The 27021-nt window shown below is 45.9% G+C and overlaps 1 protein-coding gene across 2 annotated transcripts in view; it reads left to right on the top strand.

The window, feature by feature from the left end:
* The window catches only part of FRMPD2 (FERM and PDZ domain containing 2), a 155310-nt gene that overhangs the window by 100890 nt on the left and 27399 nt on the right, over positions 1 to 27021 (top strand). The window contains exons 16-23 of one of the 2 annotated variants that reach the window (XM_081074185.1): positions 10634 to 10844; positions 16335 to 16435; positions 17566 to 17655; positions 18375 to 18482; positions 18623 to 18739; positions 21583 to 21788; positions 25611 to 25715; positions 26786 to 26879. In XM_081074185.1, coding sequence (XP_080930311.1) covers positions 10634 to 10844; positions 16335 to 16435; positions 17566 to 17655; positions 18375 to 18482; positions 18623 to 18739; positions 21583 to 21788; positions 25611 to 25715; positions 26786 to 26879 — 1032 coding nt within the window. Of the gene's footprint in view, positions 1 to 10633; positions 10845 to 16334; positions 16478 to 17565; positions 17656 to 18374; positions 18483 to 18622; positions 18740 to 21582; positions 21789 to 25610; positions 25716 to 26785; positions 26880 to 27021 lie in introns of both variants that reach the window. The other variant, XM_081074184.1, reaches the window with a different exon arrangement.

Here is a 27021-nt window from a genome sequence, read left to right as displayed (position 1 = left end):
CTTCTTTTACTTCCCTTGTCCGAGGGGATATATCAGTAAAAATATTACTCACAGTAATGTCTGCAAATTTACTCTCTATATTTTCTTCTAGGAGTTTTATGGTTTGGGTCTTTCATTTAAGTCTTTAATCCATTTTGAATTTGTTCTCGTATATGGCATAAGGAGGTGGTCCAGTTTCATTATTTTGCATGTGTCAGTCCAGTTTTTCCAGCACCATTTATTAAATAGACATTTTTTACCCCAATGTAAATTCTTGCTTCCCTTGTCATAGATTAAATGACCACATATGAATGGATTTATTTCTGGGATCTCTATTTTGTTCCATTGATCTATGTGTTTATTTTATGCCAGTACCATACCGTTTTGATTACTATAGCCTTGTAGTATGATTTGAGGTCGGGTAGTGTGATACCTCCCACTTTGTTCTTATTTCTCAAGATTGCTGTGGCTATTTGGGGTCTTTTGCAGTTCCATATAAATTTAGGATTATATGTTCTATTTCTGAGAAAAGTGTCATTGGTAGTTTGATAGGAATTGCGTTGAATCTATAGTATTGACATTTTAACTATATTAATTCTTCCTATCCATGAACATGGTATGTGTTTCCATTTATTTATATCTTCTTTGAATTCTCTCTTTAGTGTCTTATAAATTTCTGAGTACAGGTCTTTTACTTCTTTGGTTAAATTTATTCCTAGGGATTTTATTGTTTTTGAACCAGTTGTAAATTGGATCGATTTCTTGATTTCTCCTTCTGATAGCTTATTATTGGTGTATACAAATGCAACTGATTTCTGAACATTAATTTTGTATCCTAAACTTTACTAAATTTGTTTATCAGTTCTAATAGATTTTTTGGTGGAGTCTTTGGGGTTCTCTCTCTATATATAGTATCATGTCATCTGCATATAAAGACAATTTTACTTCCTCTTTTCCAATTTGGATACCTTTTATTTCTTTTACTTGTCTGACTGCTGTGGCTAAAACTTCCAGATCTTGTTGCATAAAAGTGGTGAAAGTGGGCAGCCTTGCATTCTTCCTTATCTTAAGGGGAAAGGTTTTAGCCTTTCCCCGTTAAGTAAGATGTTAGCTGTGGGTTTATGATATATGGCCTTTATTATGTTGAGATATGATCAACATAATCATACTACTTCCCATTCCCACTTTGCTAAGAGTTTTTATCATAAATGGCTGCTGGATTTTATAAAATTCTTTTTCTGCATCTATTGATATGATGATATGATTTTTATTTTTCATTTTGTTAATGTGGTGTATCACATTAATTGATTTGTAGATATTGAAACAACCTTGCATACCAGGAATGAATGCCACTTGTTCGTGTTGTATGATCTTTTTAATGTGTTGCTGAATCCAGTTTGCTAGTATTTTGTTGAGGATTTTTGTGTCTTTGTTCACTAGGGTTATTGGCCTGTAATTTTCTTTTTTTCAAATGTCTTTGTCTGGTTTGGGATCAGAGTAACAGTGGCCTTGTAAAATGTACCTGGGAGCCTTCCCTCTTTCTGGATTTCTTGGAATCATTTGAGGAGAATAGGTGTTAATTCTTTTTTGAATGTTTTATAAAATTCACTTGTGAAACCATCTGGTCCAGGACTTTTGCTTCTTGGGAGTTTGTTGATTACCTATTCAATTTCTTTGATAGTAGTTGGTCTGTTCAGAGTTTCTGTTTCTTCTTGATTCAGTCTTGGAAGAATGTATGCTTCTAGAAATTTATCCATTTCTTCCATATTGTCTAGTTTGTTGGCAGATAGTTATTCATAGTATTTTCTTAAAATTTTTTGTATCTCTGTGGTGTTTGTTGTCACTTCTCCTGTTTCATTTCTGATTTTATTAATTTGGGTCCTCTTTTTTCTTGGTGAATCTGGCTAAGAGTTCGTCAATTTTGTTTATCTTTTCAGAAAGTCAGCTCTTGGTTTCAATGATCTTTTGCATTGCTTTTTATTTTTAGTCTCTATTTCATTTATTTATGCTCTGATCTTTATTATCTCCTTCCTTGTACTCCCTTTCGGCTTGTTTTGCTGTTCTTTTTCCAGTTCCCTTAGGTGAAAAGATAGCCCGTTGGTTTGAGATTTTTCTTGTTTCTTGAGATAGGTCTGCATTGCTATGAATTTCCCTCTTAGGACTCCTTTCACTGCATTCCAGAGATTTTTGGTACTTGTGTTTTCTTTTTCATTTGTCTCGAGGTATCTTTTGATTTCTTCCTTGATCTCATTATTAACCCATTTGCTATTTAGCAACATGTTATTCAGCCTCCATGTATTTGTATGTTTTCCAAATTTCTTCTTACAATTGATTTCTAGTTTCATAGCATTGTGGTCAGAGAAGACATTTGGTATGACTTCAGTCTTCTTAAATTTACTGAGACTTGTTTTGTGGCCTAGCATGTGGTCTATCTTGAAAAATGTTCCATGTACACTTGAGCAGAATATATATTCTGCTGCTTTGGGGTAAAATGTTCTAAAAATATCGGTTAAATCCAACTGGTCTAAAGTGTCAATCAAGGCCACTGTTTCCGCGTTGATTTTCCATCTAGAGGATCTGTCCATTGATGACAATGGGATTTTGAAGTCCCCTACTATGATAGTTCTGTTGATCTCAGACTTTATGTGACTCATAAACTGTTTTATATATTTAGGAGCTCTTATGTTGGGTGCATCGATGTTTACTAGGGTTATGTCCTCTTGTTGGATTGATCCCTTTATAATTATGGAGTGCCCTTCATTGTCTTTTATTGTAGTCTTCATTTTAAAGTCTATTTTATCCGAAATAAGTATTGCTACCCCAGCTTTTTTCTTGTTTCCATTTGTGTTAAATATCTTATTCTATCCCTTTGCTTTCAGTCTGTGTGTGTCTTTTGATCTGAGATGTGTCTCTTGTAAATAGTATATACATGAGTCCTGTTTTCTTATCCACTTAGCCATTCTATGTCTTTTGATTGGAGCGTTTAGCCCATTTCCATTTAAAGTGATTATTGGTAGGTACATATTTATTGCTGTTTTGGTATTCGTATTTCTGGTCTTCTTTGGTAGTTTGTTTTCCCCTTTCTTCTGTTTAGAAAAGCCCTTTTAACATTTCCTGCAATGCTGGTTTGGTGGTAATGAATTCCTTTAGCTTGTTCTTTTCTGAGAAGCTCTTTATCACTCCTTTAATTTTTAGTGATAGCCTTGCTGGGTAGAGCAATCTTGGTTTTAGGCTGTTGTTTTTCATCACTTTGACTATTTCCTGCCACTCCCTTCTAGCCTGCAGAGTTTCTGTAGAACAGTCAGCTGATAGTCTTATAGGAGTTTCTTTGTATATAACACACTGTCTTCCTCTTGCTGCTTTTAGATTTCTCTCTTTGTCTTTAACCTTTGCCATATTAACTATAATGTGTCTTGGTATGGGCCTGTTTGGGTTTATCTTGTTTGGAACTCTCTGCACTTCCTGGGCTTGTATGTCAGTTTCCTTCACCAGGGTGGGGAAGTTTTCGGTCATTATTTCTTCAAATACGTTCTCAATTCCTTGTTCCTTCTCTTCTCCTTCTGGTATTCTTATGATGCTAATGTTGTTGTGCTTGATGTTGTACCACAGGTCTCTTAAACTATTTTCATTGTTTTTTATTCTTTCTTCTTTTTGTTCCGATTGGGTGATTTCTGCTAACTTGTTTTCTAAATCACTGGTCCGATCCTCTGCTTCATCTAATGTACTGGTGATTCCTTCGAGTGTGTTTTGCATTTCAGTTATTGTATTCTTTAGTTCTAACTAGTTGGTTTTTATAATTTCTCAATCCTTTTTTATATCCTCAATAAGTTCCTTAAACATTCTTATCATCAGTGTTCCAAACAATGTCTCTGACAAGTTGGATGCCTCTGTTTCATTTAGTTTTATTTTTAGAGGTTTCTTCTGGTCTTTAATTTGGGACATGTTTCCTTGTTTCATCATTCTGGTTGTTGCTCTGTGATTGCTTTGAAGTATTAGGTAGAACACCTATGTGTCTCAGTCGTTGTTGGGTGGTCTTATGTAGTATGTATCCTTTATATTCAGATTGCACAGTCTCCCTATTCTCCTGTCCTGTGTGTCCCAGAGGTGTCGCTGTTGTAGTTGATCTTTAATTGCTTTTGGCTTATCTAAGTGTAGGATTGACCTGCAGGCTGATTAGCTGGGAGAATTAGCTCTTCTCACAGTGTATGAGCTGCTGTGTGAAGGTTGACAGCCTCAGAGGAGGCTTGGCCCCTGTGGGCTCTTCTACCTGTGGAAAATTTCCTTTGAGAGTGCCACTTATAGGTCCAACCAGGTAATGCTCTTGTTTGGTCTGTCACTGGCCTCTGGGTGTATTGGTCCTGGAGTCTCTTGGGCAGGGCTCCCACTCAGGGCAGTTTCAGCCCTATTTGTTACCGGGCCATGGTTACCTGGTAGGTGTCTCAAGCTGTACCCCGTTGGCTGCTCCCCATACTGGACCTGAAGTCATGTGGGGGTGGTCTGTGTGAATTGAGGCTGGCTGCCACCAACATTGGTCCTGAGGCAGTTTAGTGACAGGCCCAGAGCCCCCTAGGCCTGTTGCCACCTTACAGTTGCCCATAAGGCCCCACTATTGAAAGAGGCTCTTTAGAAGCATGTGTCTGGCTTCTGACCCAGTGTTGAGTGGGCCTTTGGCGATGTGGCACTAGCAGGGCAGGATGGAATTCAAGTGAGTTACGAGACATGATTGGTGGGTTTTAAGACATTCATGCAGGTCCAGGTCTAATGCCAATATCTGGCCTATGACCCCTTTGTACAGTGTCCCAAAGGCACTACAGCCAGCCTCCAGCTCAATGTCACAAATTCCCAATAGCTGCTCCAGAGTGGGTGTGGTACAAGATTGGGTTCACTGAATACCACAAAGATGACCCCAGAGCTCTGTGGACTGTCTGCTGGTGTAAAAAAAAATTTTCACACTTTGTCAAGGTGGATTCAGTCACCCAGGCACCCAGAGTGCCCCTGACAATGTAGCTGTAGGGGGGTGAGGTGGTGTTATAGGTGGGTAAAAGCTGTTGTCAGTGGTCTCTACAAATTCAGTGTAGTCTCAGCTCCTAGACCAGTACTAGGCCCTCACCCACTTTGCAAAACAAAAACAAAGCAGGAAAAACCAACAACACCAAAAAACAAATACACCCCCACAAAAACTTGATAAACAATGATCAGACAGGACAAACAAAAATATAAAAGAGACAAAAACAGCAGAACGAGACAGAAAAACAGTAACCAAAGCAATAAGAAGACAAAGAAACCTGGACAGCAACAACAACAAAAATAAAACAGACAAAAGAAAAAGAAGAAATAGGAACAGAAAAGATGAAAGAGAAAGAAAAGAAAAAAAGGATAAAAAGAAAAAGAAAAAAATAATAACAAGAAGAAAAAGGAGGATGGTGGAAGAAAAAGAGAAAGATTAAAGGAAAAGAAAAAAAGGCCAAACACAATAAGAACAACAAAATGAATTTTAAAAAAAAGAAAAATAGAAAAAGAAATAAGAAAAAAGGGGGAAAAAAAGGCTCTCCTCTCACTTTAATCTGCAGACTGCTTGCTCATCAATAGAGTCTCAGGGGGATTCTGCACCAGTTGTGTTGAGGGGAAGGGCTCAGTACCTCATGCACTGGGTTCCCACTCAGGCTCACAGTGAGCTGCCCGCAATTGGCTGTCCTGGGATCTGGGGGCGTGCTCACCACCAAAAATCCCCACAGGTTGCTGCGGGCTGTCCCCTGCTGCAAAAACCCTCTGTGGCCTGTGGAGGTGGGGTCCAGGCACCAGAGGCCCATGGTGTCCCCAGCAGTGCAGCTCTAGGTGACACCATGGGATGTGGTCAGTGGCCTCCACCAAGTCCGAGCAGCGTTTGCTCTTGTACTGGCAACCAGCCCACACGAACACTCCACGAATGCCTTGCCTAATGGAGCCACCCCACAGGGCCCAGCCCAACATTCAGGAAAACTCTCAGTCTCTGCCTGCCCCAGTCAGCAGCCCGCGGGTCATGCAGAGCAGCCGACAGCCATCACCACCCTTGCACCGCAGAGCAAGCCGTGTGCAGAGCGGGGCCCCAAGGCAGCATGTGCGCACACACGCAGGCCTGCGCCGATTCCACCAGGCCAGTGCGTCCTGAACCTGACCGTCTGTGGGAGGGCGTAACCCTGAAAAAGTGGCGGCCTCCTGTACACCACTCGTGTAAGCGCCACACAGTGGGAACAATGGTTCCAAACCTGCAGCTCTTGCGCCACAGGAGCTCAGTTCAGTCCTTCCTAGTGGGTTCCGAGGCCTCCACCTGGGGAGCCAACTCCTCCGCCTGGGACCGGGTGAGTGCTCCCCAGGAGGATGACTGGGTCTCTAGGTGCCTTCTGCCCCATCGAGTTGAGCAAAGAGACTCCTCACTGATTTCTACTGCCAGCTATCATGGACCTCTCCTTCCCGGCAAAGGGACTGTGGGTTGGGGTGCCGGAAGGGGATGGAGGGTCCCAACAGAAGACTCCGTCACCACTGAGGTGCCCCTGGCGAGGTTCGCCCTCTCTCCGTGGGCCTGGCGTTAGCCTGCCTCACGTCTCCCTCCCTCCTACCAGTCTGGACGTGGTGGCCTCTGCTTTAAATCCTTAGTTTACAGGTTCTGTTCAGCTAGTGTTCACATGAATTCTGCGGTGAATGTTGTATAAATTATTTGTAATTTTGGTATGATCCAGGGAGGCAGTTGGCACAGTGCCCTTCTAGTCTACCATCTTTGCATCTTTTTGATACTAGCCATTCCAACAGGTGTGAGGAGACATCTCATGTGGTTTTGATTTGCATTTCCTTGAAGATTAGTGATGCTGAGCATCTTTTCATGTACCTGTTGGACATTTGTATGTCTTCTTAGAAAAATCAAACAATTTTTCTTTTTCAAAAAATGTCTTCGTGTTAGAAACTCTCTGTACACACCATTTTCAATGACTGCATCCAACTGAGAAGCAGATGTCTCCATCTGATGGCCCCATACAGTCCTCAAACTCAGGGTGTCCACAGTTGACCTCATCCTTCCACACATATCCCTCCACTGTGACCTTCAACTTACTCACCTGAGACCACCTTGCAAGTGACTAGGAGGAGCTGGGCCGACGCCCCCACCCCACCAAGTGCTCTCAGATGGGCTCACTGCCAGGAGTCATGACCCTCCTAACTCATCTTGCTCTCAGCTTTCAAAGGGACAAAAGGACCAATCCAATTATGCTCTTCCATACTGAAAATTATCAGTGGCTATCTGCTGTCTATTAAGACAAGCCCAGGCTTCTTAGGATGTCATGTTAGACCTTCGCATCTGGCCCCAACCCTGACATAATTCTTGCTCTGTCTCCTGCACTCTGCTCTCCAGCTACACTGCCTGCTGTCTTGCAGGCGGCTGTTGAACCCAAAGAAGTCTCAGGTCTGGGGACTATGTGCTCAATATGGCCTCCACCTGCATTACTGTTCCTGCCTTCTTCCAGGCTCAGACCACCAAGATAAGCTCCATTCTCCAAGAATGAGATCAAGCACAGCCTCCTCTAAGATTCTCCTGATTGATTGCCTCTGTACTCCCTTCCCAGGTGGAGCTGACTGCTCCCTCTTTTGTGCAGACTCTTTCTTTTCACCTGTAATACTCTGCCCTTTTTATTTGTATCTGTCCGCTTCCAGTCTGCGGGGCAGGGACAGTGTCCCACTGCCTTCACAGCTCCAGCACAGAACAGAGTATGTCAAGTGGGAGATGGTCAAAGCAGGTTGTTTTCAATGAATGGATGATTAGTGTGCAAACACCATTATTTACTTAATTATCCCTCTATTTTGATTTTAAGTTGCTTTTCATTCTTCAGTATTCTGAGTCATACTGCAATAAACGTCACTGAAAGAAATTTTTTTCTGTACCTTGTAGCTAGGTCTCGGAAGTGTAATTTTTGGGTACAAAGGCTGGGGCATTTTTAAGGTCCTTTCTGTTTTCCTGAGTGTTGTTCCCATGCCCAGTATCATCCTTCCTGTTCCATTGCATCCTTACCTGAATAGATATAATCATGTTTATCCTTGGTCGTTTGATAGGTAAAAATGATTTCTCATTGACATTTCATTTGGTATTTCTTTGTTGAGAAGTTGAACATTCTCCAAATGTTTATTAGTCATTCTTCTGTGAATTGTCTCAATGAGCACATTAGTTTATTAGTTATACTTGGTTCTCTTGGGAGAGAGAAAGATTGCCATGATTTTACAAGTGCACAATATCAGAACTACATGAGGCAGGATCTGTCATCTTGCACAGCGGGGTCCACGTGCCTTTTCTCAGCCGGTTCAGCTGTGGGGTGGGGCTGCAGGGATGCTCTCGCCCTTGCACGTGCTTGTGGCTGTAAGATCCCACAGCTCTGCTGTGGGCTGCCCAGGATCGCGCTCTGGTTCCCTTTCCCTTTTCCTCATGGGCCCGGGCTCTGGGCGTCTCCTCCATCGTTGAAACACTGTAACTAACCTAGACTGTAGCATTGCTGTCCAGACCTATTTGGACATTTGTCATCTACTCCCCTGGTGCCAGTTATGCTATGAGTCACCCATGGCCTGTGGACAGAAACCATCCACTCTCTATGGCATGCTGGTGGCTTTGGGACGTTCTTGGCAACCCTTCCTTCCATTCCTGAAAGGTGATCAACTCTTGGCTCTTCTATGTACCAATCAATTATCCCCGCACTGTTTGTCCAGCCATTGAACCCCACTAAGCTGAGGCCTAATAATGGTAATGCGCCCTCCACACCAGCTCTGCCAGCCCCTGCTTTGTGCTGAGTGCCTGATGCTAAGTGTGTGACGTCTGCTCTCATTTCCTGATGTCATTGTGGCCCCTTCCTGTTCACAGGGCTTCCTCCCCAGTGCCCTGATGCTGTCCAGCTTTGTGCTGGGGACAGCCCTGACCAGAGCCAACTGGGGTGCTCGCTCCTCTGCTACCTTCCATGAGCCCCCTATGCAGGGGACTGCCCCATCCTCCTGTATCCTCAATGTCTATGCAAAAGCATCTTTCAAATCCATTAAACCTCTCTTGAGTTGAGACCCTGCCACAACCATCTCAACCTAGAGGGTCTTCCTGTGAATATTAATATCTACCTTGGTTAAACCTAAGCTCCCTGTCCCTTTGGGCCCTGGCAGTCGGGAGGCTAAGCATGCCTCAGATGAACCTCCTCTGCTGCTGGTTTTCTCTGCGTCCTTGGTGTGTCCCTTTTCTGGTGTGGACTCTGGGGACTGCCGACGTGAGTGTGAGTCCTGCCCTACTACTTACCAGTCCTGGGACCTTGAGCAAATTACTATCTCTTAGCCTCATGTTTCCTCATCTATAAAATGGGTATAATAATATCTACTCCCCAGGGTTATTGTGAGGATTAAACTGTGCAATGCAGATACTGTGCTTACCACCGGGCCTGGCACAAATAGGCATTCAGCATCTATGGGTTGGTGTTGTTACCGTTGTTACTATGCATCTGAATAGGTCCAGGCTCTGGAATAAGATGCCGTGCAATTTGCACAAAAGCTGCCGGTCATATTTAAATTGCTTAGATTCCTCTGTTCTTTCTTGTCCATTGTATGAGAGTAATGATACCAAATGCCTCCTAGACACAGAACATTCTAAAAAAGTATTTTCTTAAGGCTACCTGTTTCAGGGGGTAGAGACCTGGCAATGAACCAGATACCATTTGTAGAGAAAGGAGGGGTATGCTTGAGGAAATAAATGCCTACAGACACCCTCACAGTGGAGGCACTTCATACACACACACACACACACACACACACACACACACACACACGCACGCACACGCACACGCACGTGAAGCCACACTAGCACCATGTGCCACACTAGCCTTCTCGATTTCAGCAGGGAGCAGATGGCCAGGATATAGTCATCATTTTCCTTTTTCAAAATGCAAACAGGGGTTTGTATAAAGCCTAGTTAATTTGCAGGATCTATCCATCCAATCCCAACTTCTCGTGAATGACATGAGTAGTGAAATAGTGAGAGTCACTCACGTCTATGGTTTCCAGTTAGGGACTTCATTAGAATCATTTATTACATCTTTCTGAATCAAGCGTGAAAGGGAAGTGTCAAAGCTGGGAGACTCAACATATCTGATATATATTCATATTTCTGAAAAATTTGATCTTAATTTAAATATTATTACCAAGGAACTAAACTGTGTAGAGACGCAGAGCCTAATTTGGAAGCCTAGGTAATTTGAACACACGTTGGTTACAACATTTGTGAGGACAGTTTTATAAAGGCAGGAGCAGAATGAATGGCAGCCATTAATTTTATACATGGTTCTGTGGGCTTGGTGACATCACCGTGAATGCTATCGGGTTAACACCCATCAAAACCTTGGCTCAGAGTCCTGTTAGCTGCAGGGGGAGGGCGAGCATATCATCTCTTTCTCCCTGAGGTTTCTTTCTCCCATTAGCGAATGCGAATTAGGAAGACTTGGCATTCTCAGTGCTAATCACAAGAATTCCACAAGTTCACGTGAGGAAAGACAGCAGGAAAAGAAAAGAGAGAACAGAGCCTGGGGCCTAGGGTGTGTTGCTGCCACAGGAGCGATGAAGCCGGTGTCATTCTTGTGTGTATTTACGTTTATCTTTTTCTTTCAAATTTCAGACTATAATGAGTGTGTGCAAATGGCCAGTTTGAGTCTTGCACGCCTGACCCAGTCCAAGCCTCTTACATGGATTCAGAGAATGTCATGCTCCAAAAATGCACTGTTGTCACCCAGGAAGGAGGATGCTGCAGGAGGCCCGCTGTGCACGTCACTGGACAAGTTCACCAGGGACACCAGCAGGGAAACTGGTGCAGTAGGAATCGGAGGCAGGTGGGCTTGACACACCTGTTCTCTGGGTCCAAACCATCACATACTTGGTACTCCAGAGCGATCTGTTCCTAAAGAAATTGTTTAAAGGATGTCAGATGTATAAGGGAAGTATGCATTCATTGGGTAACTACCAAGCAATTCTGCAGGGATTTCCTGAAGGCCAGTTATGGGAGAAGTCTATGCTAAACAGTATAGGGCAGACATCCCATGTCCCTACTACGTTGTTCTATCTTTTAGTGGAGGAAGAACTAGGTGACAACATGAAATCCAAGAGGACAAAATAGACAAGTTGCAATAAACCTGTTTGGTCTTACCGTGAGCCAGGTGCTGTTCTAAGCACATATAAACATCAACTAACTCTCCCAACTCTCTGGAGTAGTTTCTGTTGTTCTCCCAATTTTACAGGGGAAGAAACAGAGAGTTTGGGATTCGAATACATACAGTTGGATCTGGAGCCTGTTACTCCTAACCTCTATACTATGCTTCTTTCTCTGTTGATGGATTTCTAGTAATTTAATTTGGAAGTGAAAATAATGAGCTTATAAACACAACTTGACATTATACCACAATGATCCATAAATTTAGAAATAGCCTAGAAGCTGGATTGCACTTCCATGGCAAGTTATGTCAATAGCACAGATACGCAGGCTCCCATGACTGATGAAGGGACTGAAGGAGCTGTTGTTTTGGATGAGTTACACATCTGCTTCAGCAAGAGGGGATGGGCGAGTCGTCTGGATGTCGATACAGATATGTAGACATAGATACACATATCTATCTATGTCTGTCTGTCTGTCTGTCTATCTATCTTATCTGTCTGTCCATCATCTATCTATCTACCATCTCTTAAAGTAATTCTTTCAACTTGTTGCCCCACATTCTGTTGATGCAAATATATGTCACTGTGCACTGCAGACTAAAGCAATAACGATGAAGCAAAACTATCGCTGTCTGTTGCTGTGTAACAAAACACCCCGAAGCACAGTGGCTGAAAACAGCCACCATGTTGTTACTCTATTTCACAGTTTTCTGGGTTAGAAATTCAAGTAGGGTTCAGCTGGCTGATTGTTGTGCTTCATGTGCTGTCGACTGGGATCACCTAATGGTACTCAGCACAGTTGGCCCAAAGGCTCTGAGACAGCTGTAATCACGTGGCCTGCCCCTTGGGAGGGATGGCTGGCTTGGTGAGCTCGGCTGGCTCCTGCTCACTCCCTGCAGTCTCAGGCCCTCTCCACATGGGGCTTCCAGCGAGGTACTCAGGCTTCTACACTGTAGTTGAGGGCTGTCATGCAGGGTGTCATATGGCGTCTCAGCTCCCACTCCCCACATAAGAATGCAGGACATGGTGAGGCCAAAAAGGAACACTCACAGAGACGTAGATAGGGGAATCATACCACTATAATCTCGCTGACGGCTGGGTTAGAGACACAGGAAGCAGGAGCCACACGATCCGCAACCTGCCGTTTGCTTCTCTGCCAACCAACCAACCCCACTTGCTAGCTGCAATCCGCCCTGCTAACTGCAATCTGTGCTTGCAGGCTCAGCCACCATCTTCTTGCTAGCCCCCATTTTCTGCTACCTCAGCCACGACAGTTATATTAGTGGCCAACGACTCACTGGTTACAGCTGATGGCCAATTAGCCACAGCTGATGGCCATCCAGTCACAGTTGATGGTCATTTACTACCCGAGTGAGCACCTTTCCACATGAGGCCGAGAGCCTGGAAACTGCTCTCTGGGACTCTGTCCCCATAAGGGCTCCAAGGGCCCAAGGTGAGGCCGCTAGTCTTCCTTCATAGCTGGGCCAGAGATGGCACTGCCTCACTTCTGCCATACCCTTTGGTCAAGTAGTCTCAGGTCAGCACAGATTCAAAGTAGTAGAAACAGACTCCACTCTTTGAAGGAGGAGTGTCAAACCATGTGTGGTCATCTTTAATCTGTCATTCAAAGTAATAGTACTTTGTAGCACTTTACAGTTTAAAAGCCTGAAGAAGCTATGACTGGCTCAAGGCCACCTAGAGAATGTGTTGACTGCAAAGTGCCCTTTCTGAGGATGTTTGGGCTTCCAAGGACCTGCAAGTGGGCACACACAGGAGGAACTCTGAGGCATTGCCCGGAAGCCAGGCTCTCAGTAGAAAGCTGGATTAGCATCCTAAGTAAACTCTGGTACTACTCTAATTTTAGTTTACAAATGCCAAATTTTCACAACCCTTCATAATTCACTTTAAAGGTTACTCACAACCCTTACTTGAAAAGGGAATTCTAGGGTGCTTGGTCATCTGGGAGGCCCCCAGAAACACAGCCCGAGGCACTGACTTGGGTGCAGGTGGTTTTTGTGGAGATGATGACAGAAAGCAGGTGTGAGCATGGAAAGTAAGACAGGGAAGGACGGAAGGTCAAAAAAGGGGGGCAAGCCCTTGTGGGCAGCCAAGGCTCAATTCCAATAATGTACCGGTCTCCATCATTGTCTGTCTGCAAGACAAGAGGGTGGACACTTATGCACCGCTCCTTCTCTCCTCTGGAGGAAGGTTGTCTGGGAAGTGCTAACTCTCCTAGTCTTTTGGCCAAGGGGAGAGACCTGAGGGTGCGGAGCACCCAAGATGTACAGGAAGCTCTAGGACAGGAGGAGGACTGACTTTGAGGCAGGGCACTGTCAGGATGAGCTGAGCCTGAGCTCACATGCACTGCCCACCATTGCTGCGGCCGAAGGGTGGGGTGGGCCAAGGGCCCACCTTGCTGTCCGCCTTGATGTCCACTTTGCTCTGTTGGTCTCTGTGACATGGATGAGACAGTCAGCATTTCTGCTGTGGCTGGTGTAAAGGTGACTCAGCCGTGGGTCCCCTTCAGATAGGGTTCTGCAGCGAACCTGGTGTCTAGAAGTCTGTTACCCATATCCGCTCTGGTGTCTAGTGCTCTGTGATCTGGAGCAAGTTATTTAACACAGCCGTGCCTCAGTTTCCTCATCTGTCCAGTGACAATAACAGTAATACCCACCCCACTGGGTGGCTGTGGGAACTAAAGGGTCTTATAGAATACTGACCATGGGCTGAGTCTGCAGTGTGGGTCCAAATGTTGGTACCCTTCCCCTTGTCTCCCGGGAGGTCGTAGGAAGACAGACCCTCTTAGGGGACAGAATGGGCTTCATATTTAAGACAGACACAGATGCTGCAGTGTTATGGCTCGCTTGAGGGTAAGGTGATTTCCAAGAAAGGGGTTGGGGGAGCTGCATGGGGTGTGTGACACCAGTAGGATGTGGGCACGGTGAGAGGGAGAGGAGATATGCAGGCACACCTTCAGCAAAGGCCCAGGTAGTCTTTCTAGAAAAATAAGTTGAGCGCGTGCTGTGAGCCTGTCCTGGGCTAGGTGCTGAGGAGTCCTCGGTGAGCAAGACAGACAATCCCTGCTGCCTCCTGGTGCCCACAAAGCTGACAAGCACAGGGTGTGTGGGGGCAGGAGCAGGTCGTGCTATTGACCTGGAGCCCAGGGCATGTGACTGGATGGCGCAGAGCCAGGATGGGAAGATGGACAGCAGGCAGACATTTTCATGGGAGAGATGGCGCTCCATCCCAGAGCCATTCCTGAGCAGCTGTCTCCTCAGCACCCCTTAGAGGTCGGGGTGCCCACCCTGGTACACAAGCCCTGGTTCACGTCGCCTTTGCCGTGAAGCCTTTCCTGCCTGCTGGCAGAGGGTGGCTCTTTGACCTCACGGGCTCCATTTAGAGCCACATCTCATCCCATCCACCTTCACACCCACAACATTTACCTGTCTTTCTGGTTAAACAGTGAACTTCCAGACAACAGCAGCGCACCTGCTATTTCCTCAGCTCTGAGACCAGCGTGTGGAGACTTTCAGTAATAAAATGGCTTTTTTTTTTTTTTTTTTTTTTTTTAGTTTTGCAGTTTAATTGCTTATTTTAATTGTGGTAAAATACACGTAATATACAATTACCATCTTAATCATTTTTATGTTTATCGTTCAGGAGTGTTAACTATATTCACATTGTTGTGCAACCAATCTCTAAAACTCTTTTAATCTCACAAAACTGAAATTATGTCCATTAAGCAACAATTCCCCATTTTCCCTTCCCTGAACCCCTGCCAACAACCCTTCTACTTTCTGTCTCTACGAGTTTCACTACTTTAGGCAATTCCTATGAGTGGAATCATGCAGTGTTTGTCCTTTTGCGACTGGCACTACATGCTGGTCCTTTTCCTTTTTAAACTGTAGAGTTGCATGTGTGGCCCAGATCACATGAGCCATTGAAACCTGAGACAGAAAAGCCCTTTTTTTCCTCCAAAGGCCCACCCAAACGCCTTTCTCGGCCCCTCTTATACTGCTGGGGTGTCTCCTTCCTTTGAACCCAGGAGCGTTCTGCCAATGCCTCTCCCTGGGCACTTTGCTCGGCTCTACATGGTAGGAAGGCAGCCACCCCACATCCTGCAGCCACCCCACCTCTGGGAGCTCCCAGAAGGCAGGGCCCAGTCTGATTCCCTTTACCCTCAGTGTCTTGCCAGCCCAGGGCCTGGCACTTAGGATCTCAGTCAACGTGGGCGGAATTTGCTGGAATGCACAGTATAAATAGGAGCCAAGTCATAAGGAGGCCTCACCCCTAATTTCTGAAGAATAGCTATGGGCTTGTACCTCTCCTCTGCACCCACTTTCTATCCACTATTGCTACTGTTCTTCGCTTTCTAGCTCTGGCCCCTCTGAATAGTGCCAGGCTCTGTGCCCAGAGCACCTGGCATCACCAATCCAAAGATACAGCGAGAGGCTCCGTGGGAAGCTGCGTGTGTCGGCATCCCTGCCTCGGTCCAGCTGCCCAAAGCAGTGAGGCAGGTGGGGCAGGGTTCCCACGTAATTCATTATTCTCCTAGGGCGCTGAACATTCTTTGTTTACTAGAATGCTGGCTCGGCAAAGGCCATTTGAAGGCCTGCATGGAAGGTTTTAGTTCTCAGCCTGGTCTGATGAGGGCCTAGCCAACCCAAATGCCTGCAGGGATCAAGCAGGTAAGCTACAGTGTGGAGCCCTCAGGAAACACCACACTCATAGGTGGGGGTGCCGGAGCGTGCCCGGCCCAGCAAAATACAACAGCGGCAACAACACATCAGAAGCCCTAAAAGTGTCAGCGCTTCACCACTGCTACCTCATTTTGGAGCCATCACGAGCCTGGGGAATAAGAATATGATTCCTATTTAATGGCTAAGGAAATGGAGGTCTGAACGCATTGCAAATGCAATCCAAAGGAGAGAGATCGGGAGGTTCCTTGGTGGCCTGGGTGACTTTATGGTCCCATCTAAGAAGAACAACCCCACAGTGAGTCTTGGTGCTCTGCGTATAACTTGATCAGCCCTGATGGGATCTCTCTACAAGTACCGACGTGTTGGCTTATTAGGCACGGGGCTGCCTCCCCCAGGCCACCACCCGTACTCACAGATGCCAGGAGGTGGCCTAAAGGGCGTCTTGTCTCATCTTGTCGCCTCTCCCCACAGCCCCAGCACTGGCCGGCAGCAGCTGGGGAGTACCTGTTTGATCCAGAAGCCAAGGACTTGTGAGCCTGCCTCTGGGCTGCCTGCTCAGAGAGTGTGCACAGGTGTGGGCCAGGCAGTGGGCCGGGCCGTGGACCAGCTTTGGGGTAAGGGAAACCGTACAGGTGATGCTTGCTCCAAGTCTTTTGCCACTGCTTCAGGTTGCTTCCCCAGTATGTATTTTAATCTCTTTCTTTTTAAAAATTGTTTTCCAAGCAGCTTTTGGTTGTGAAGAGCAATTGCAGTCTTTCTTTGCCTTTGGCTGGGTGTGCTAGCCCACCTGAAATGTGGTAGTGCTGGTGAAGATTCCCAGTGGTCTGGCCCAGCGCGGGGACTGCTCGCTGTGCAGTGTGGTGGTTAGAAAAATGCAGCATCCCTTTGAGTTACGATATTCTTCTCGCGGGCCCAGAACATGCTCTCTCAGTATTCAACATATTCCCATGGGTCATGATCCTCTGGGCAGGTCCGTCCCTGGTGGAACAGAAAGGCAAAGAAATTCCAGAACGAGAGAAAATATTAATACTCGATGGGCACTGAGCCTGGGGATTGGATCTGGAATCCCAACAGAGGCTTTTTACCGTGAAATGTCTGCCAGGTTTCACCCTGGTCCCTGGGGGAGGGAGAGCTGGGGGTTCACCATTTAGTCCTTTTCCCATGTGCTCTGTGCTCAGCATTAGAAGGCCGACCCCAGAATGTCCATTTGCAGAACACCCTCAGGGCTCTGCTTTGGGTCTCCTCCAAGACCCAAGCCGGGGGAAGCTCTTAGGGCACCTGTGCTGGCCTGTGGGACCACAGCACCCCTGATGATCAGAGGCCCAGGAAGGGAAGGCTTTGCTGTTTCACCTGTGTGCTCTAATTTTAGTTTGTTTTCACTGACTGCAAGTATCTGTCTGCTCAAATTCTGTCTCGTCCCAAGACCAAAACAGAAAAAAAAAATAGATATAGTCAGTTGTACAGAAAACAAGCACCGTGGCCCACCCTACCCTGTCCTGTCTCCTGCTGAGCCACACTGACCCAGTGAGCTCATCAGAAGTGTGTTCAGAGATGCAGTCCCAGTATTGTGTGTGTATGTGTGTGCACACGTGTGCACACACACATGTCTGAGCACATGTATGATGTACTTCCTCCTCTGTTGTATTAAGTCTCAGATGATTTGCAGGGAAAACACAATGTGGGGCTCTGTTTTGATTCCTAGGGTCACAAAATAAAAGAAAGAGCTTCACAGCTGAACTGGATCGAGAAATTGTGCATGTGACATTGAACCGGGATCCACGTTGTGGTTTTGGTAAGAGGGCTCCTGGCAGCTGAGACCCAGTGTCTCCCTCTGGGCTTGGGGGAGGTGTGTGTGAGTTTCCTTTTTGATTTTTCAACCTGCCCTTCCCAGCCCCCCCAGTTGCTGTCTCTCCTCTCCCAATTTGCCTTTTCAGTGATCATTTCTGCTTTTTCCTCACTTGAAGTATCCCTAAAGAGCAGTGGGACTTTTCGGTCCAAGTTTTCCTTTTAGGCCTGATAAGATTTGGGAGTGCATATCGTGAGGATCTGAGCACAGGATAGAAAAGGACTTTTTTCTCATAGTATCATGTAGCAACCTTTCTCTAGTATACTTAGATTCTTAGTTATAGGGTGGAATAGTCAATCTTTTTCATCGCTTACTATTTATTATGTTAGAAGACCCTTAAAACCACACAAGAAACAAGACACTGAGGAGACAAAGTACTTAATTAAAAATCATCTGTTTCCTACCTCTGATTATCTATCTACTGGAGCAAATCCAGTGCACATGGGTGGGCTGTGTTCCTAGCTTTAGCTGTGCTTACTGATAGGTGGCAATCCGCTTTTCACCATGTGTCTTGGTAGAGTAGAAAGAGCTGTGCGGGGGTCTGAGAACCCAGGCACAAATATCAGTGATGTCACTTAGTAGTTGTGTGATTTCAAGCTAATAATCTAACCTCTCTGAGCTGCAAAATCACTAAGTAGCATCTTTTTAAACATCACTGGATACAGGTTTTGTCATTAACGAGGGAGAAGATGTAGGCAAAGCTGACCCTGGCATCTTTATATCCTCTGTTATACCTGGGGGACCCGCTGAAAAGGCTAAAAAGATCAAACCAGGTACGTCTTTTCAAATTCAGAGATGCATCTTGAAGAACTACTGTTTCTTATTTCTTTGATAGTACTATTGAGACGTTTTATTTCTTTGAGATGTTTTATTTTTCCCGGAGGGCAGATACTGAGATGTTTTATTTTTCCAGGAGGGCAGATACTAGCTTTGAATCACATCAGTCTGGAGGGCTTCACGTTCGACATGGCTGTTCGAATGATTCAGAATTCTCCTGACAACATAGAATTAATCATTTCTCAGTCAAAAGGTATGTCTTCACCTGCTTTCAGAAGCTGGCCACCCTCCTTTATTTTCAGGTACACTTTTACCATGGAGTACTGGTTCTTCGAGTCCATGGAAGTCTTTTGCATTGCTTTCCACGCCATAGTGGCTTGCAAATTAGTGACCAAGTGGCAAAATCAATAAGCTGTGCAACTGCAGGGGCAGAATGGACTCTACTGTTGCTTGTCTGCTGAATGGAGTGGCCTGCTCTAGTCCCTCGTTGGACATGGCTGATACCGCCATTGTGTGTTTCTCTGCTCACTCTTCTTACAAGACAGGGAGGACATTCTTTTTGTGACCAAAGTACTTTTTGAAAGTGGCACTCCAGAATCCTACATAGTTGGGGCTTAGGTGTTGCAATCAGGTGGGAAGGATTCTGAGAACTGTTCTTAAAGTTCAATTTGCATGGCAAGCATGCTGTCTTACATGGATAAGGCTCGGCATGTTAGAAATCAACAGAGTTCTTTTTAAAAGATGCTTTTATTCATCCTTTAGGTAAGAATGAGAGAGCAACAATTGCCTATACAAAAGAATAATATTATTGTATTTATTTGGGGCAGGTTTGGGGATTGATGGAGGTGATGGGGGAGGTTAACATCCCCTTCCCTCTCAGTTACCTGGGACCACCGCTGCTTTTTGGTTGCATGACCCTGTAATTTAACAGCAAGCAGCCTGCAAATCCAGGCTTATGGCTTTCTTCCTCAAATTCCAGGTCATTGTACATTTTCCCCTTATGTACAGAAATGAGTCATATCTCGGCAGCCAGCGTTTTCTAGGTCCTTAATGTAGGAACCCTATTCCCCTCACCCTCTGAAAACCACTTGCATGCTCTTTCACTCTTGCACATGGACACACGATCCCTGGAAGGCTCTCCCAGGTCTTGCAGCTGCCTCTTGTCCAGAATCCATGGCGGATGGGAGGTGGCAAAGCTGGGACCTCAGCCACGCGCTTTTCATCCTGTGGTTTGAACTGACTCAGGGACCTGCCCCAGAACTTCTACAACACTAGCCCCAGCTCACTGTGCCCCTTGGATTTCCCAACATTGTTACAATTCTTCCTGCAATGTTTTAGCTCTTCCCTGCACACTTTGCACAGGGGAAGGACAGAAAGGATTAATCAAACAATCCTTTTTCGTGTCAGAAACATAATGCAGCCGAGCTGGGATTGATTGTGTTGTTCAAGGATGGACTGCTGTCTTTAGAGGGTGTCAAAAACTGGTACACAGTCTGCAAGACTCGAACCACAGCCTCACATTAGAGTTTAGGACAAAGAGTTTTTCACAATGCCTGTGAATTACAAGTCCCCTCGCCATGGGTCCCCAGTCACTGGTTGGTAACATTGCCTCTTCACAGCTGGGGTTCCTACACAGCTGCTACAACTGCTGGAGGGAGAACTTTCCATGGTGATGCTGGTTGGGTTACCATGAATGGAGGCTGGATTGCCATGAATTTCTACCTGGTTAGGCTGCTGTTGAGGCAGGCGGTCTGGATTGAAGGTCAGAGATAAGACATAACATTCCCATCGTGAGCAGCCATCACTGTCTACAGTGGATTGAGTTTTAATTACCCACAGAAGGTCTCCTAGCTTGTATTTCCATTAGGTGGGACATAAGTTGCACAGCTTGACTTTTTAATTCAATCATAAGTCCTGCCTTTGTTTCTTGTAGAGGGTGTGGAGGAAAATGAACAGATGCTTACAACACTGGCAGGGCCATGTGGCAGTCGAATCTGCACGATCCAGCTAGGAATGAGGCATTACAGAACGGAGGCTCCACCGTTCTCTACTGAATACCTTTAGGTTTGAATAACTTCAAATCTAATTCAGTAAATTAAATTCATTCAACATGTGGGCTTGCAAACTCCCCTGGTGCTAATGAGTCTGTATCAAAAGTAGTTAAACCTCCTTCTGTGTTTCTATATCCAGATTTAAAGGAAGTCTAACTAGTGCGCCTTCCTCCCATATACCTTTGTTGTACAACTAACATTAACATATTAACAGCCAATGCATTTATGGGATTTACCATGTACTAAACTATAATTTCTCCTTATTTCTCTCTCTCCACATGAATCCCTGTATATAACCCCTAAGCCTCACCAACCCTACAAGTTAGCTCATATTGTGTCTATTTTAGGTATAAGAAATTGAGGTCCAGAATTAAGTACCTTGCCAGAGGTTTTACCTTTTGATTCCCAGACTCATGTTCTTTCCTCTGTGCCAGGTCAAGGGTCAGACAAGGGGTAAATGGAATCAGTGGCCCAGTCTTCACCCACAGGGAGTCCACTGCCTGGGTATCATAAAGTCCCCTGAAGGACTTTGGATCATATGGTGATTATAGGTGTGCTCAGCTGAGTCTCTGGAAGAGCCCAGCTTTAAAAGCACCACCGTATGCTGGTTGTAGGATCTTGGGAACGCTACTTGATTATTTTGTCGCTGCTTTCTCAAATTGGAACAAGGATAACACCTTCCTGGTGCATATATTAAAAACTTGGAAAAATATGTGTGTGTGTGTGTGTGTGTGTGTGTGTGTGTGTGTGTGTTGCCCATCAAATGGCAAGAGCTTAATAAGGGGAGCTGGCATAATTAACTCTCCATTGATCCTGCGTTTTCATAGCTGTTTGCAGAGCTCTACTTAGCTTCCTAAATAATATCCAGAATCTTCCCTTCCTTTATTCTAAATGCATCATCTTCATGAGGTGCTAAGCTCACATTGTTCCCAGCAGCTATAAAAAGTCTTTCTGTCATTGAAGGAAAATGCCGCACCGCACGTAGAGATGCCACCGTGATGCCAGCTTTCCAAGCAGCTGACTTCTTCTTGGCTTGTTTTTATAGGTGTTTGTGGAAATATCCCAAGCGATGGGAAGAACAGCACAGCCAAGTCTGGGGTCTGCTCTACGGACAACCTGAGCAATGGGCACCAGGGAAGTTTTCCATCACACACACAAGACCAGGAGAGGAATATTGAAGAACTAGAAATGGCTGAGACTCAGAGCTTACTGCCCAGGTGGAGGCCTCAGCTGGCCACTCTCCCATTAAAGGTAATCATGCCCGTGGTTCACTCTCTAGAATTTGGAGGAAAGAGAACAGGTTGTGGAGCCTAATAGCCCTGGCTCCAAAGCCCCTCTCTGCTTTCTATTTGCTATGTCAGGTGGACAGAAGTCACTTAATCCCTCTGGCCCTCAGCTTTCTTATCTGCAAAATGGAAATGAATGTCTGCACTGTATGGTGTTAAGAAGGACATGAAGGGGAAAAGGCAAAGGGCCTAGACCCCAGGGATCCGTGTTCAAGCCTCCCGTGTCCTCAGTCACTAATTACAAATGTCCCTGGTAACAACATTGGTTGCTGCCAAGGACAGTGCATGGACACCCAGGTATCATATTCTTGGCCTCTAGCTGGTCCTCAAGTTGCAACTCAGTGGCTTTGCTCTTGGCAACCACACCTGAGGTAGAAAACATGGCTGCTGTGGTGTATGGAGAACCGTGTGCTTCGGCCCAGAGCCACCACCCTCCGGCTGTGTCTCCTTGGACATGGGGTGGAATGGTCTATTTTCTCCCGACTGCTCTTGGCCCCGCGACGCTGACATTCGTGGACTATGTCACCCTCTGTCTTCTGATTGGCTCTGCCTGGGTCTAGAAAATCTCCCTGCTTTCCTTTACTATTACACTACTATCCCGCTCACGACACTTGTGACAACAGATGTGTGGGCTTTCCAACACGAAGCAATTCTGATAGTAACTGACTGGAGTTAGTGCCTGATCACATGGGTTAAGGACTCAGGTCCACAAGCTTGCCCCCACTTCAGATGCCAAGCAAAAGTAGTTCCCCACGCTTCTATCTGCCATGGTTACAAATTGAGGTTCCCACAAACTCCTTAGGTTGGATAGTTTCCTAGAGCAGCTCACAGAATACAGGAAAACAACTTACTTGCTATTGCCGATGTATTACAGAGAATGTTTTAAAGGGTATAAGTGAGCAGCCAGATGAAGAGATGCATAGGGCAAGGTCTGAGAGGGGCCCCAGAGCAGGGGCTTCTGTCCCCGTGGGATTGGGTGTACCGTCCTCCTGGCACACATATGTGTTCACCCATCCGGAAGTTCTCTGAACTCCATACTGTGGAAATTCTTATGAAGGTTTCATCACACGGAGACGCGATCAATCATTATTAACTCAATCTCCAGTTCCTATCCCCTCCTCAGAGGATGGGGGCCGGGGGGGAGTGGAGCGTTCTAAGCTTCTAATCATGGCTTGGTCTTTCTGGTGACCCGCCACCATCCTGAAGCTCTCCGGGAGCCCACCAAGAGTTATCTCTTTAGAACAAAAGCCACTCCTATCACCCAAGAAATTCCAAGGGATTTAGGAGCTTTGTGTCAGGAATCAGGGATGCCACCAAACATTAGAAAAAAAAATGCTCCTAGTCCCTTATCACTTAGGAAATTACAAGAGTTTAAGGAGCTCTGTGCCTAGAAGGGGGCAGATATACCGGGGGTGCCAAAAAAACATATGCAAGTGAACACTTCGGTCAACGTTGCTCAAGCAGTAGTTTGCCGTAATCAGAAGTGTCTGGACACTGATGGTAACCACTCTGAGCACCTCTTGTAATTGCAGAAGTCAAATGTGACTTGTATTCATCTTTTGTTATCAGTATATATTGACTATTACGTTTTAATACAATTATCCTTTCTTAAAATGCGTATACATTTTTTTGGCACCCTCTTCATATATATATATATATATATATATATATATATATATATATATATATATATATATATGCATATCTGTATAATTTCACACCCTGGTAGAAGCCTGCAGTTGGAGGACGAGGAAGGACAGGCTTGTACCTGTGCCTGTGCTCAGGTTGGCTATGTCCCTCTAGAAGAGCACGCTCCTCTGTATTGTAGAACTGCTCTCTAGTTTCCATCAGCCACTCCCTCCTTCACTCATCAGCCTCAGAGAAGGTAACAGCACCCACTGTTGTAACCCAGGGTGCTTAGCTCTCCTTACTGGTTTCTCTAAATGTTGCTAGCACCTTTGAAACCAGGCCTTGCCTAAGCGCTCCTCCACTACCCAGGCTGAGTGTGTGTGCCTTCTCTTTCTTGCTGGCACTGGTTCACACAGACAACTTACCCCATCTCTGTCAGCCTCAGTTTCATCTTTTATGATAGAGGTAGTGATGCCTGTCCGCAGAGCTGTGGAGCCCAAAGTGCCCAGGATCTGGCTCACAGTAGGTCTCTAAGATTGCTCAGTCCTTCCTAATTGGCCCTGGTGCTCACCTGTTGCATGAAGAGCCAGATGTAACAAGAGAATAATACTACATGTATTGAGTGCTTACCCAGGTCCTGAGCACTGGGAGGTGTTGTCTCGTGTAAGCGTCATGACAAGCCTATGAGATAATTACTATCACCAGTCCTGTTAATTATAGGTGGGGTACCCGAGGCACAGACAGGAAAGGCACATGCCCGTGGTCTCTGAGGGCGTAAGCGGCGGAGCTGGGATTTGAATCCGAAGAGGGGACTCCAGAGCGGGAGACCTTCGCCCTGGGGCTGCACTTTGGAAGGACCCCTTTTGCAGGAAGCAGGGCTGAGAGGGCTTCAGGTTGGGGCCTGTGGGGCTGCAGAGCTGCGAGCTTGTGTGTGGTGGGCAGCTGGAGAAGTTATGTTGCTCCTAGGCCACGGCTGACAGTAGCACCGCTGTACAGCGTGTACAGACTGGGCGCTTCAGGGTCACGTGGCCGTCTGTGGAGACAGTACCGTCAGTGGCTAGTTGAGTTTACACTCTCACTTTGGATCTCAGCCTCCAAAGGTTGCTTCACTCTTTGAATTTTAAAATTCGGCCAAAACACTTTGCTAGACCGTAGGGTGGGAGGGTCTCTGGAACAACTGTTTTTTTTTGTTTGTTTGTTTGTTTTTGTTTTTTTTTCTGTTACTGTACCAATCTCTTTGAAACTTCTTGTGTTGACTTGATAATTTTTCAGCTTACTTTAGCCTCTTTAGTTTCCTATGTTTTAGTTGTGTTTTCCAACATGGTGGGCCAAGAAGCAGCTAAGCTAAGGGAGCAGAAAGGACAAAAGGCTGGGAGTATCTGTGCCTCCATCTTCTGGGTGCAGTTCATTAAAAGTCTTTCCCCCACGAGACAGTAGTTCAATATGGGCAGGTCTATCTTATCACTGCCATCTTTCTGGCAACTTCCACAGTTCCTGGCGCATAATAGGCACTCAATTAATGTTGCATAATCAGATGAATGAACATACAAATCATACATGGCTATTGTCACTGTACTAAGCAAAATTCCTGACACCTGATAGATAATTCTTATCTTCTGTCCTTTCCTCAAGCATCCAACCCCTAAAAAGTAGAGACCCAATGCAGCCGCTCTTGTTGTGGCTGATTGAAGTTCCTCCTGGGGTTTTCTTCTGCTCAAGAAGATGCTGTGCGTCTAGTATCCAGCATGCAATCACATGGCTAGTGTCATGTGTGAAGCTCTAGGAAATGTCTGGATGACTTCAGCTCTCATAATGATATTTGCATCTTGAGTAGAAACAGAAGGGGACCTACATTTATTGAGCCCCTGCTACGTGCAGGCCATCATTCATAGTCAGTTAGAAGAGTATCTCTCGTTCCAGTTCTGTGGATTGGGAAACCAAGAATGGAGAGTCCAAGAGACAGGTCCAGGGTGATACAGGGAGAAGCTGATAAGCCTGGGAACAAATCCCCTGTTGGCCCAACCCTGAAGCTCATGCCCCTTTTGGTGTGCAATGCTTCCAGCCCCTGAGAGCAGATGAGAGATAAGAGGTGTCAGCTGCTTAGGCAGGACAAGAGCCCTCATGCTTTCTTTATTTTCGTTTGTTTGTTTTGGGGCAGGGTGCTGGCTCTTCTTGTCCTCCGTCACCTTCAGAAACCAATGCCAGTGGAATGTACTGTGTGGAACTGGTTAAAGAAGACGGGACACTTGGATTCAGCGTGACTGTAAGAGTTACTAGGAGAGCTCAGACAGTAAACAGTTGAAATGGTGTGCCTCTGGAGCTTTGGTGGGCATTCCACTCGTCCGCAACCTCTGATAACGTGCTCATTGGTGCAAGCAGAATGTGGGAAGTTGGTGAACCAAGAAAGTCAGTTGGGGCCTTACTAGGGGTGGGAGTTCAATAACAAACTTGGAGACACAGGACAAACTTGGGATGAGCAGCGTGGGTGAAATTAGGTGATGGGTCCTGACTCTAAGGTTATCTGGACAAAAAAGAGAGTGCAGCAGAGTGGGGCTGCAGGGACACAAGCCAAAGGTGAGTGGGGTGGCCCAGGGCCCTCCAGAGCAGGGTTATGATAGAGCCTGGTGCTCCCACTTCCAAGGCCAGGACAAAGTCAGGTTGGTAAGACCTCCACTCAGGACGGACACTTTGCATTTGGTTTCTGAGCTCTCTCTGGCAGATCCTGGAGGAGGGAGGAAAAAACTGTACAAGAATGATATAATCCCACTGACATAAAATTCTGTGTATGTATGTATACATGCATGAAGAAATTGGAGAAAAAGATAGAGTTAAACTTTTATCTAGTGACCTGTAGGGACGTTCACGATCAACTATTAAGTTTTTTAAAAAAGTAAGTTACAGAACACTGTGTAGTTTAATTTTACTTTCATATCTGCACACCAAAACACAGGCACACAGGACATGCCGGGCACCAGCTTTTGGATGTCCCAGCTATCAGCCCGTAACCGTATGCACCTGTGCTGGTTGCCCCTTATGGAGAGACGGTGTGGGCACTGATGTGACACCGTTTTCGGAGCGCCTGCCAAGGGCCGGAGGGCGGTCGGCACAGCGCCCCTCACGCAGCTCGTGCTGTTAGACTGCTTATGAGGGCTTAACCTTACTGCTCATGGATAATATAGGCTTAGCAAACAAGTGAATCGATAAGGTGGTGTCAAACGGAGATGAGGTAATGGGCTAGAGTGGCAGGCAGACGGGGGCTGTTTCAGTAATGCAGGCCGGGGAGGCCCTCCAGTCTGGGTAGACAGACGATGCGTTTTGCCTTGTGTTTTTCAGGGTGGCATTAACACGAGTGTGCTCTCTGGAGGGATCTATGTGAAGTCCATTGTTCCTGGAGGACCAGCGGCCAAGGAAGGGCAGATCCTGCAGGGTGAGGGACGAGTCGTGCTGGCCACTGTGAATCTCCGCGTGGGCCGCGCCTAGCCTGGGTGGCGCAGCCCCACTGCCACTCTGAGACCTTGTGCAAATGACTGCCTCACCAGTCATGGCTTCCTCACCTGGCAAGAGGGAAT

The sequence above is a fragment of the Rhinolophus hipposideros genome, assembly GCF_964194185.1.
Source record: "Rhinolophus hipposideros genome assembly, chromosome: 15".
Taxonomy (NCBI): Eukaryota; Metazoa; Chordata; class Mammalia; order Chiroptera; family Rhinolophidae; genus Rhinolophus; species Rhinolophus hipposideros.
Note: the sequence above shows the minus strand (reverse complement) of the source record. Positions and strands in the feature narration are given on the sequence as shown.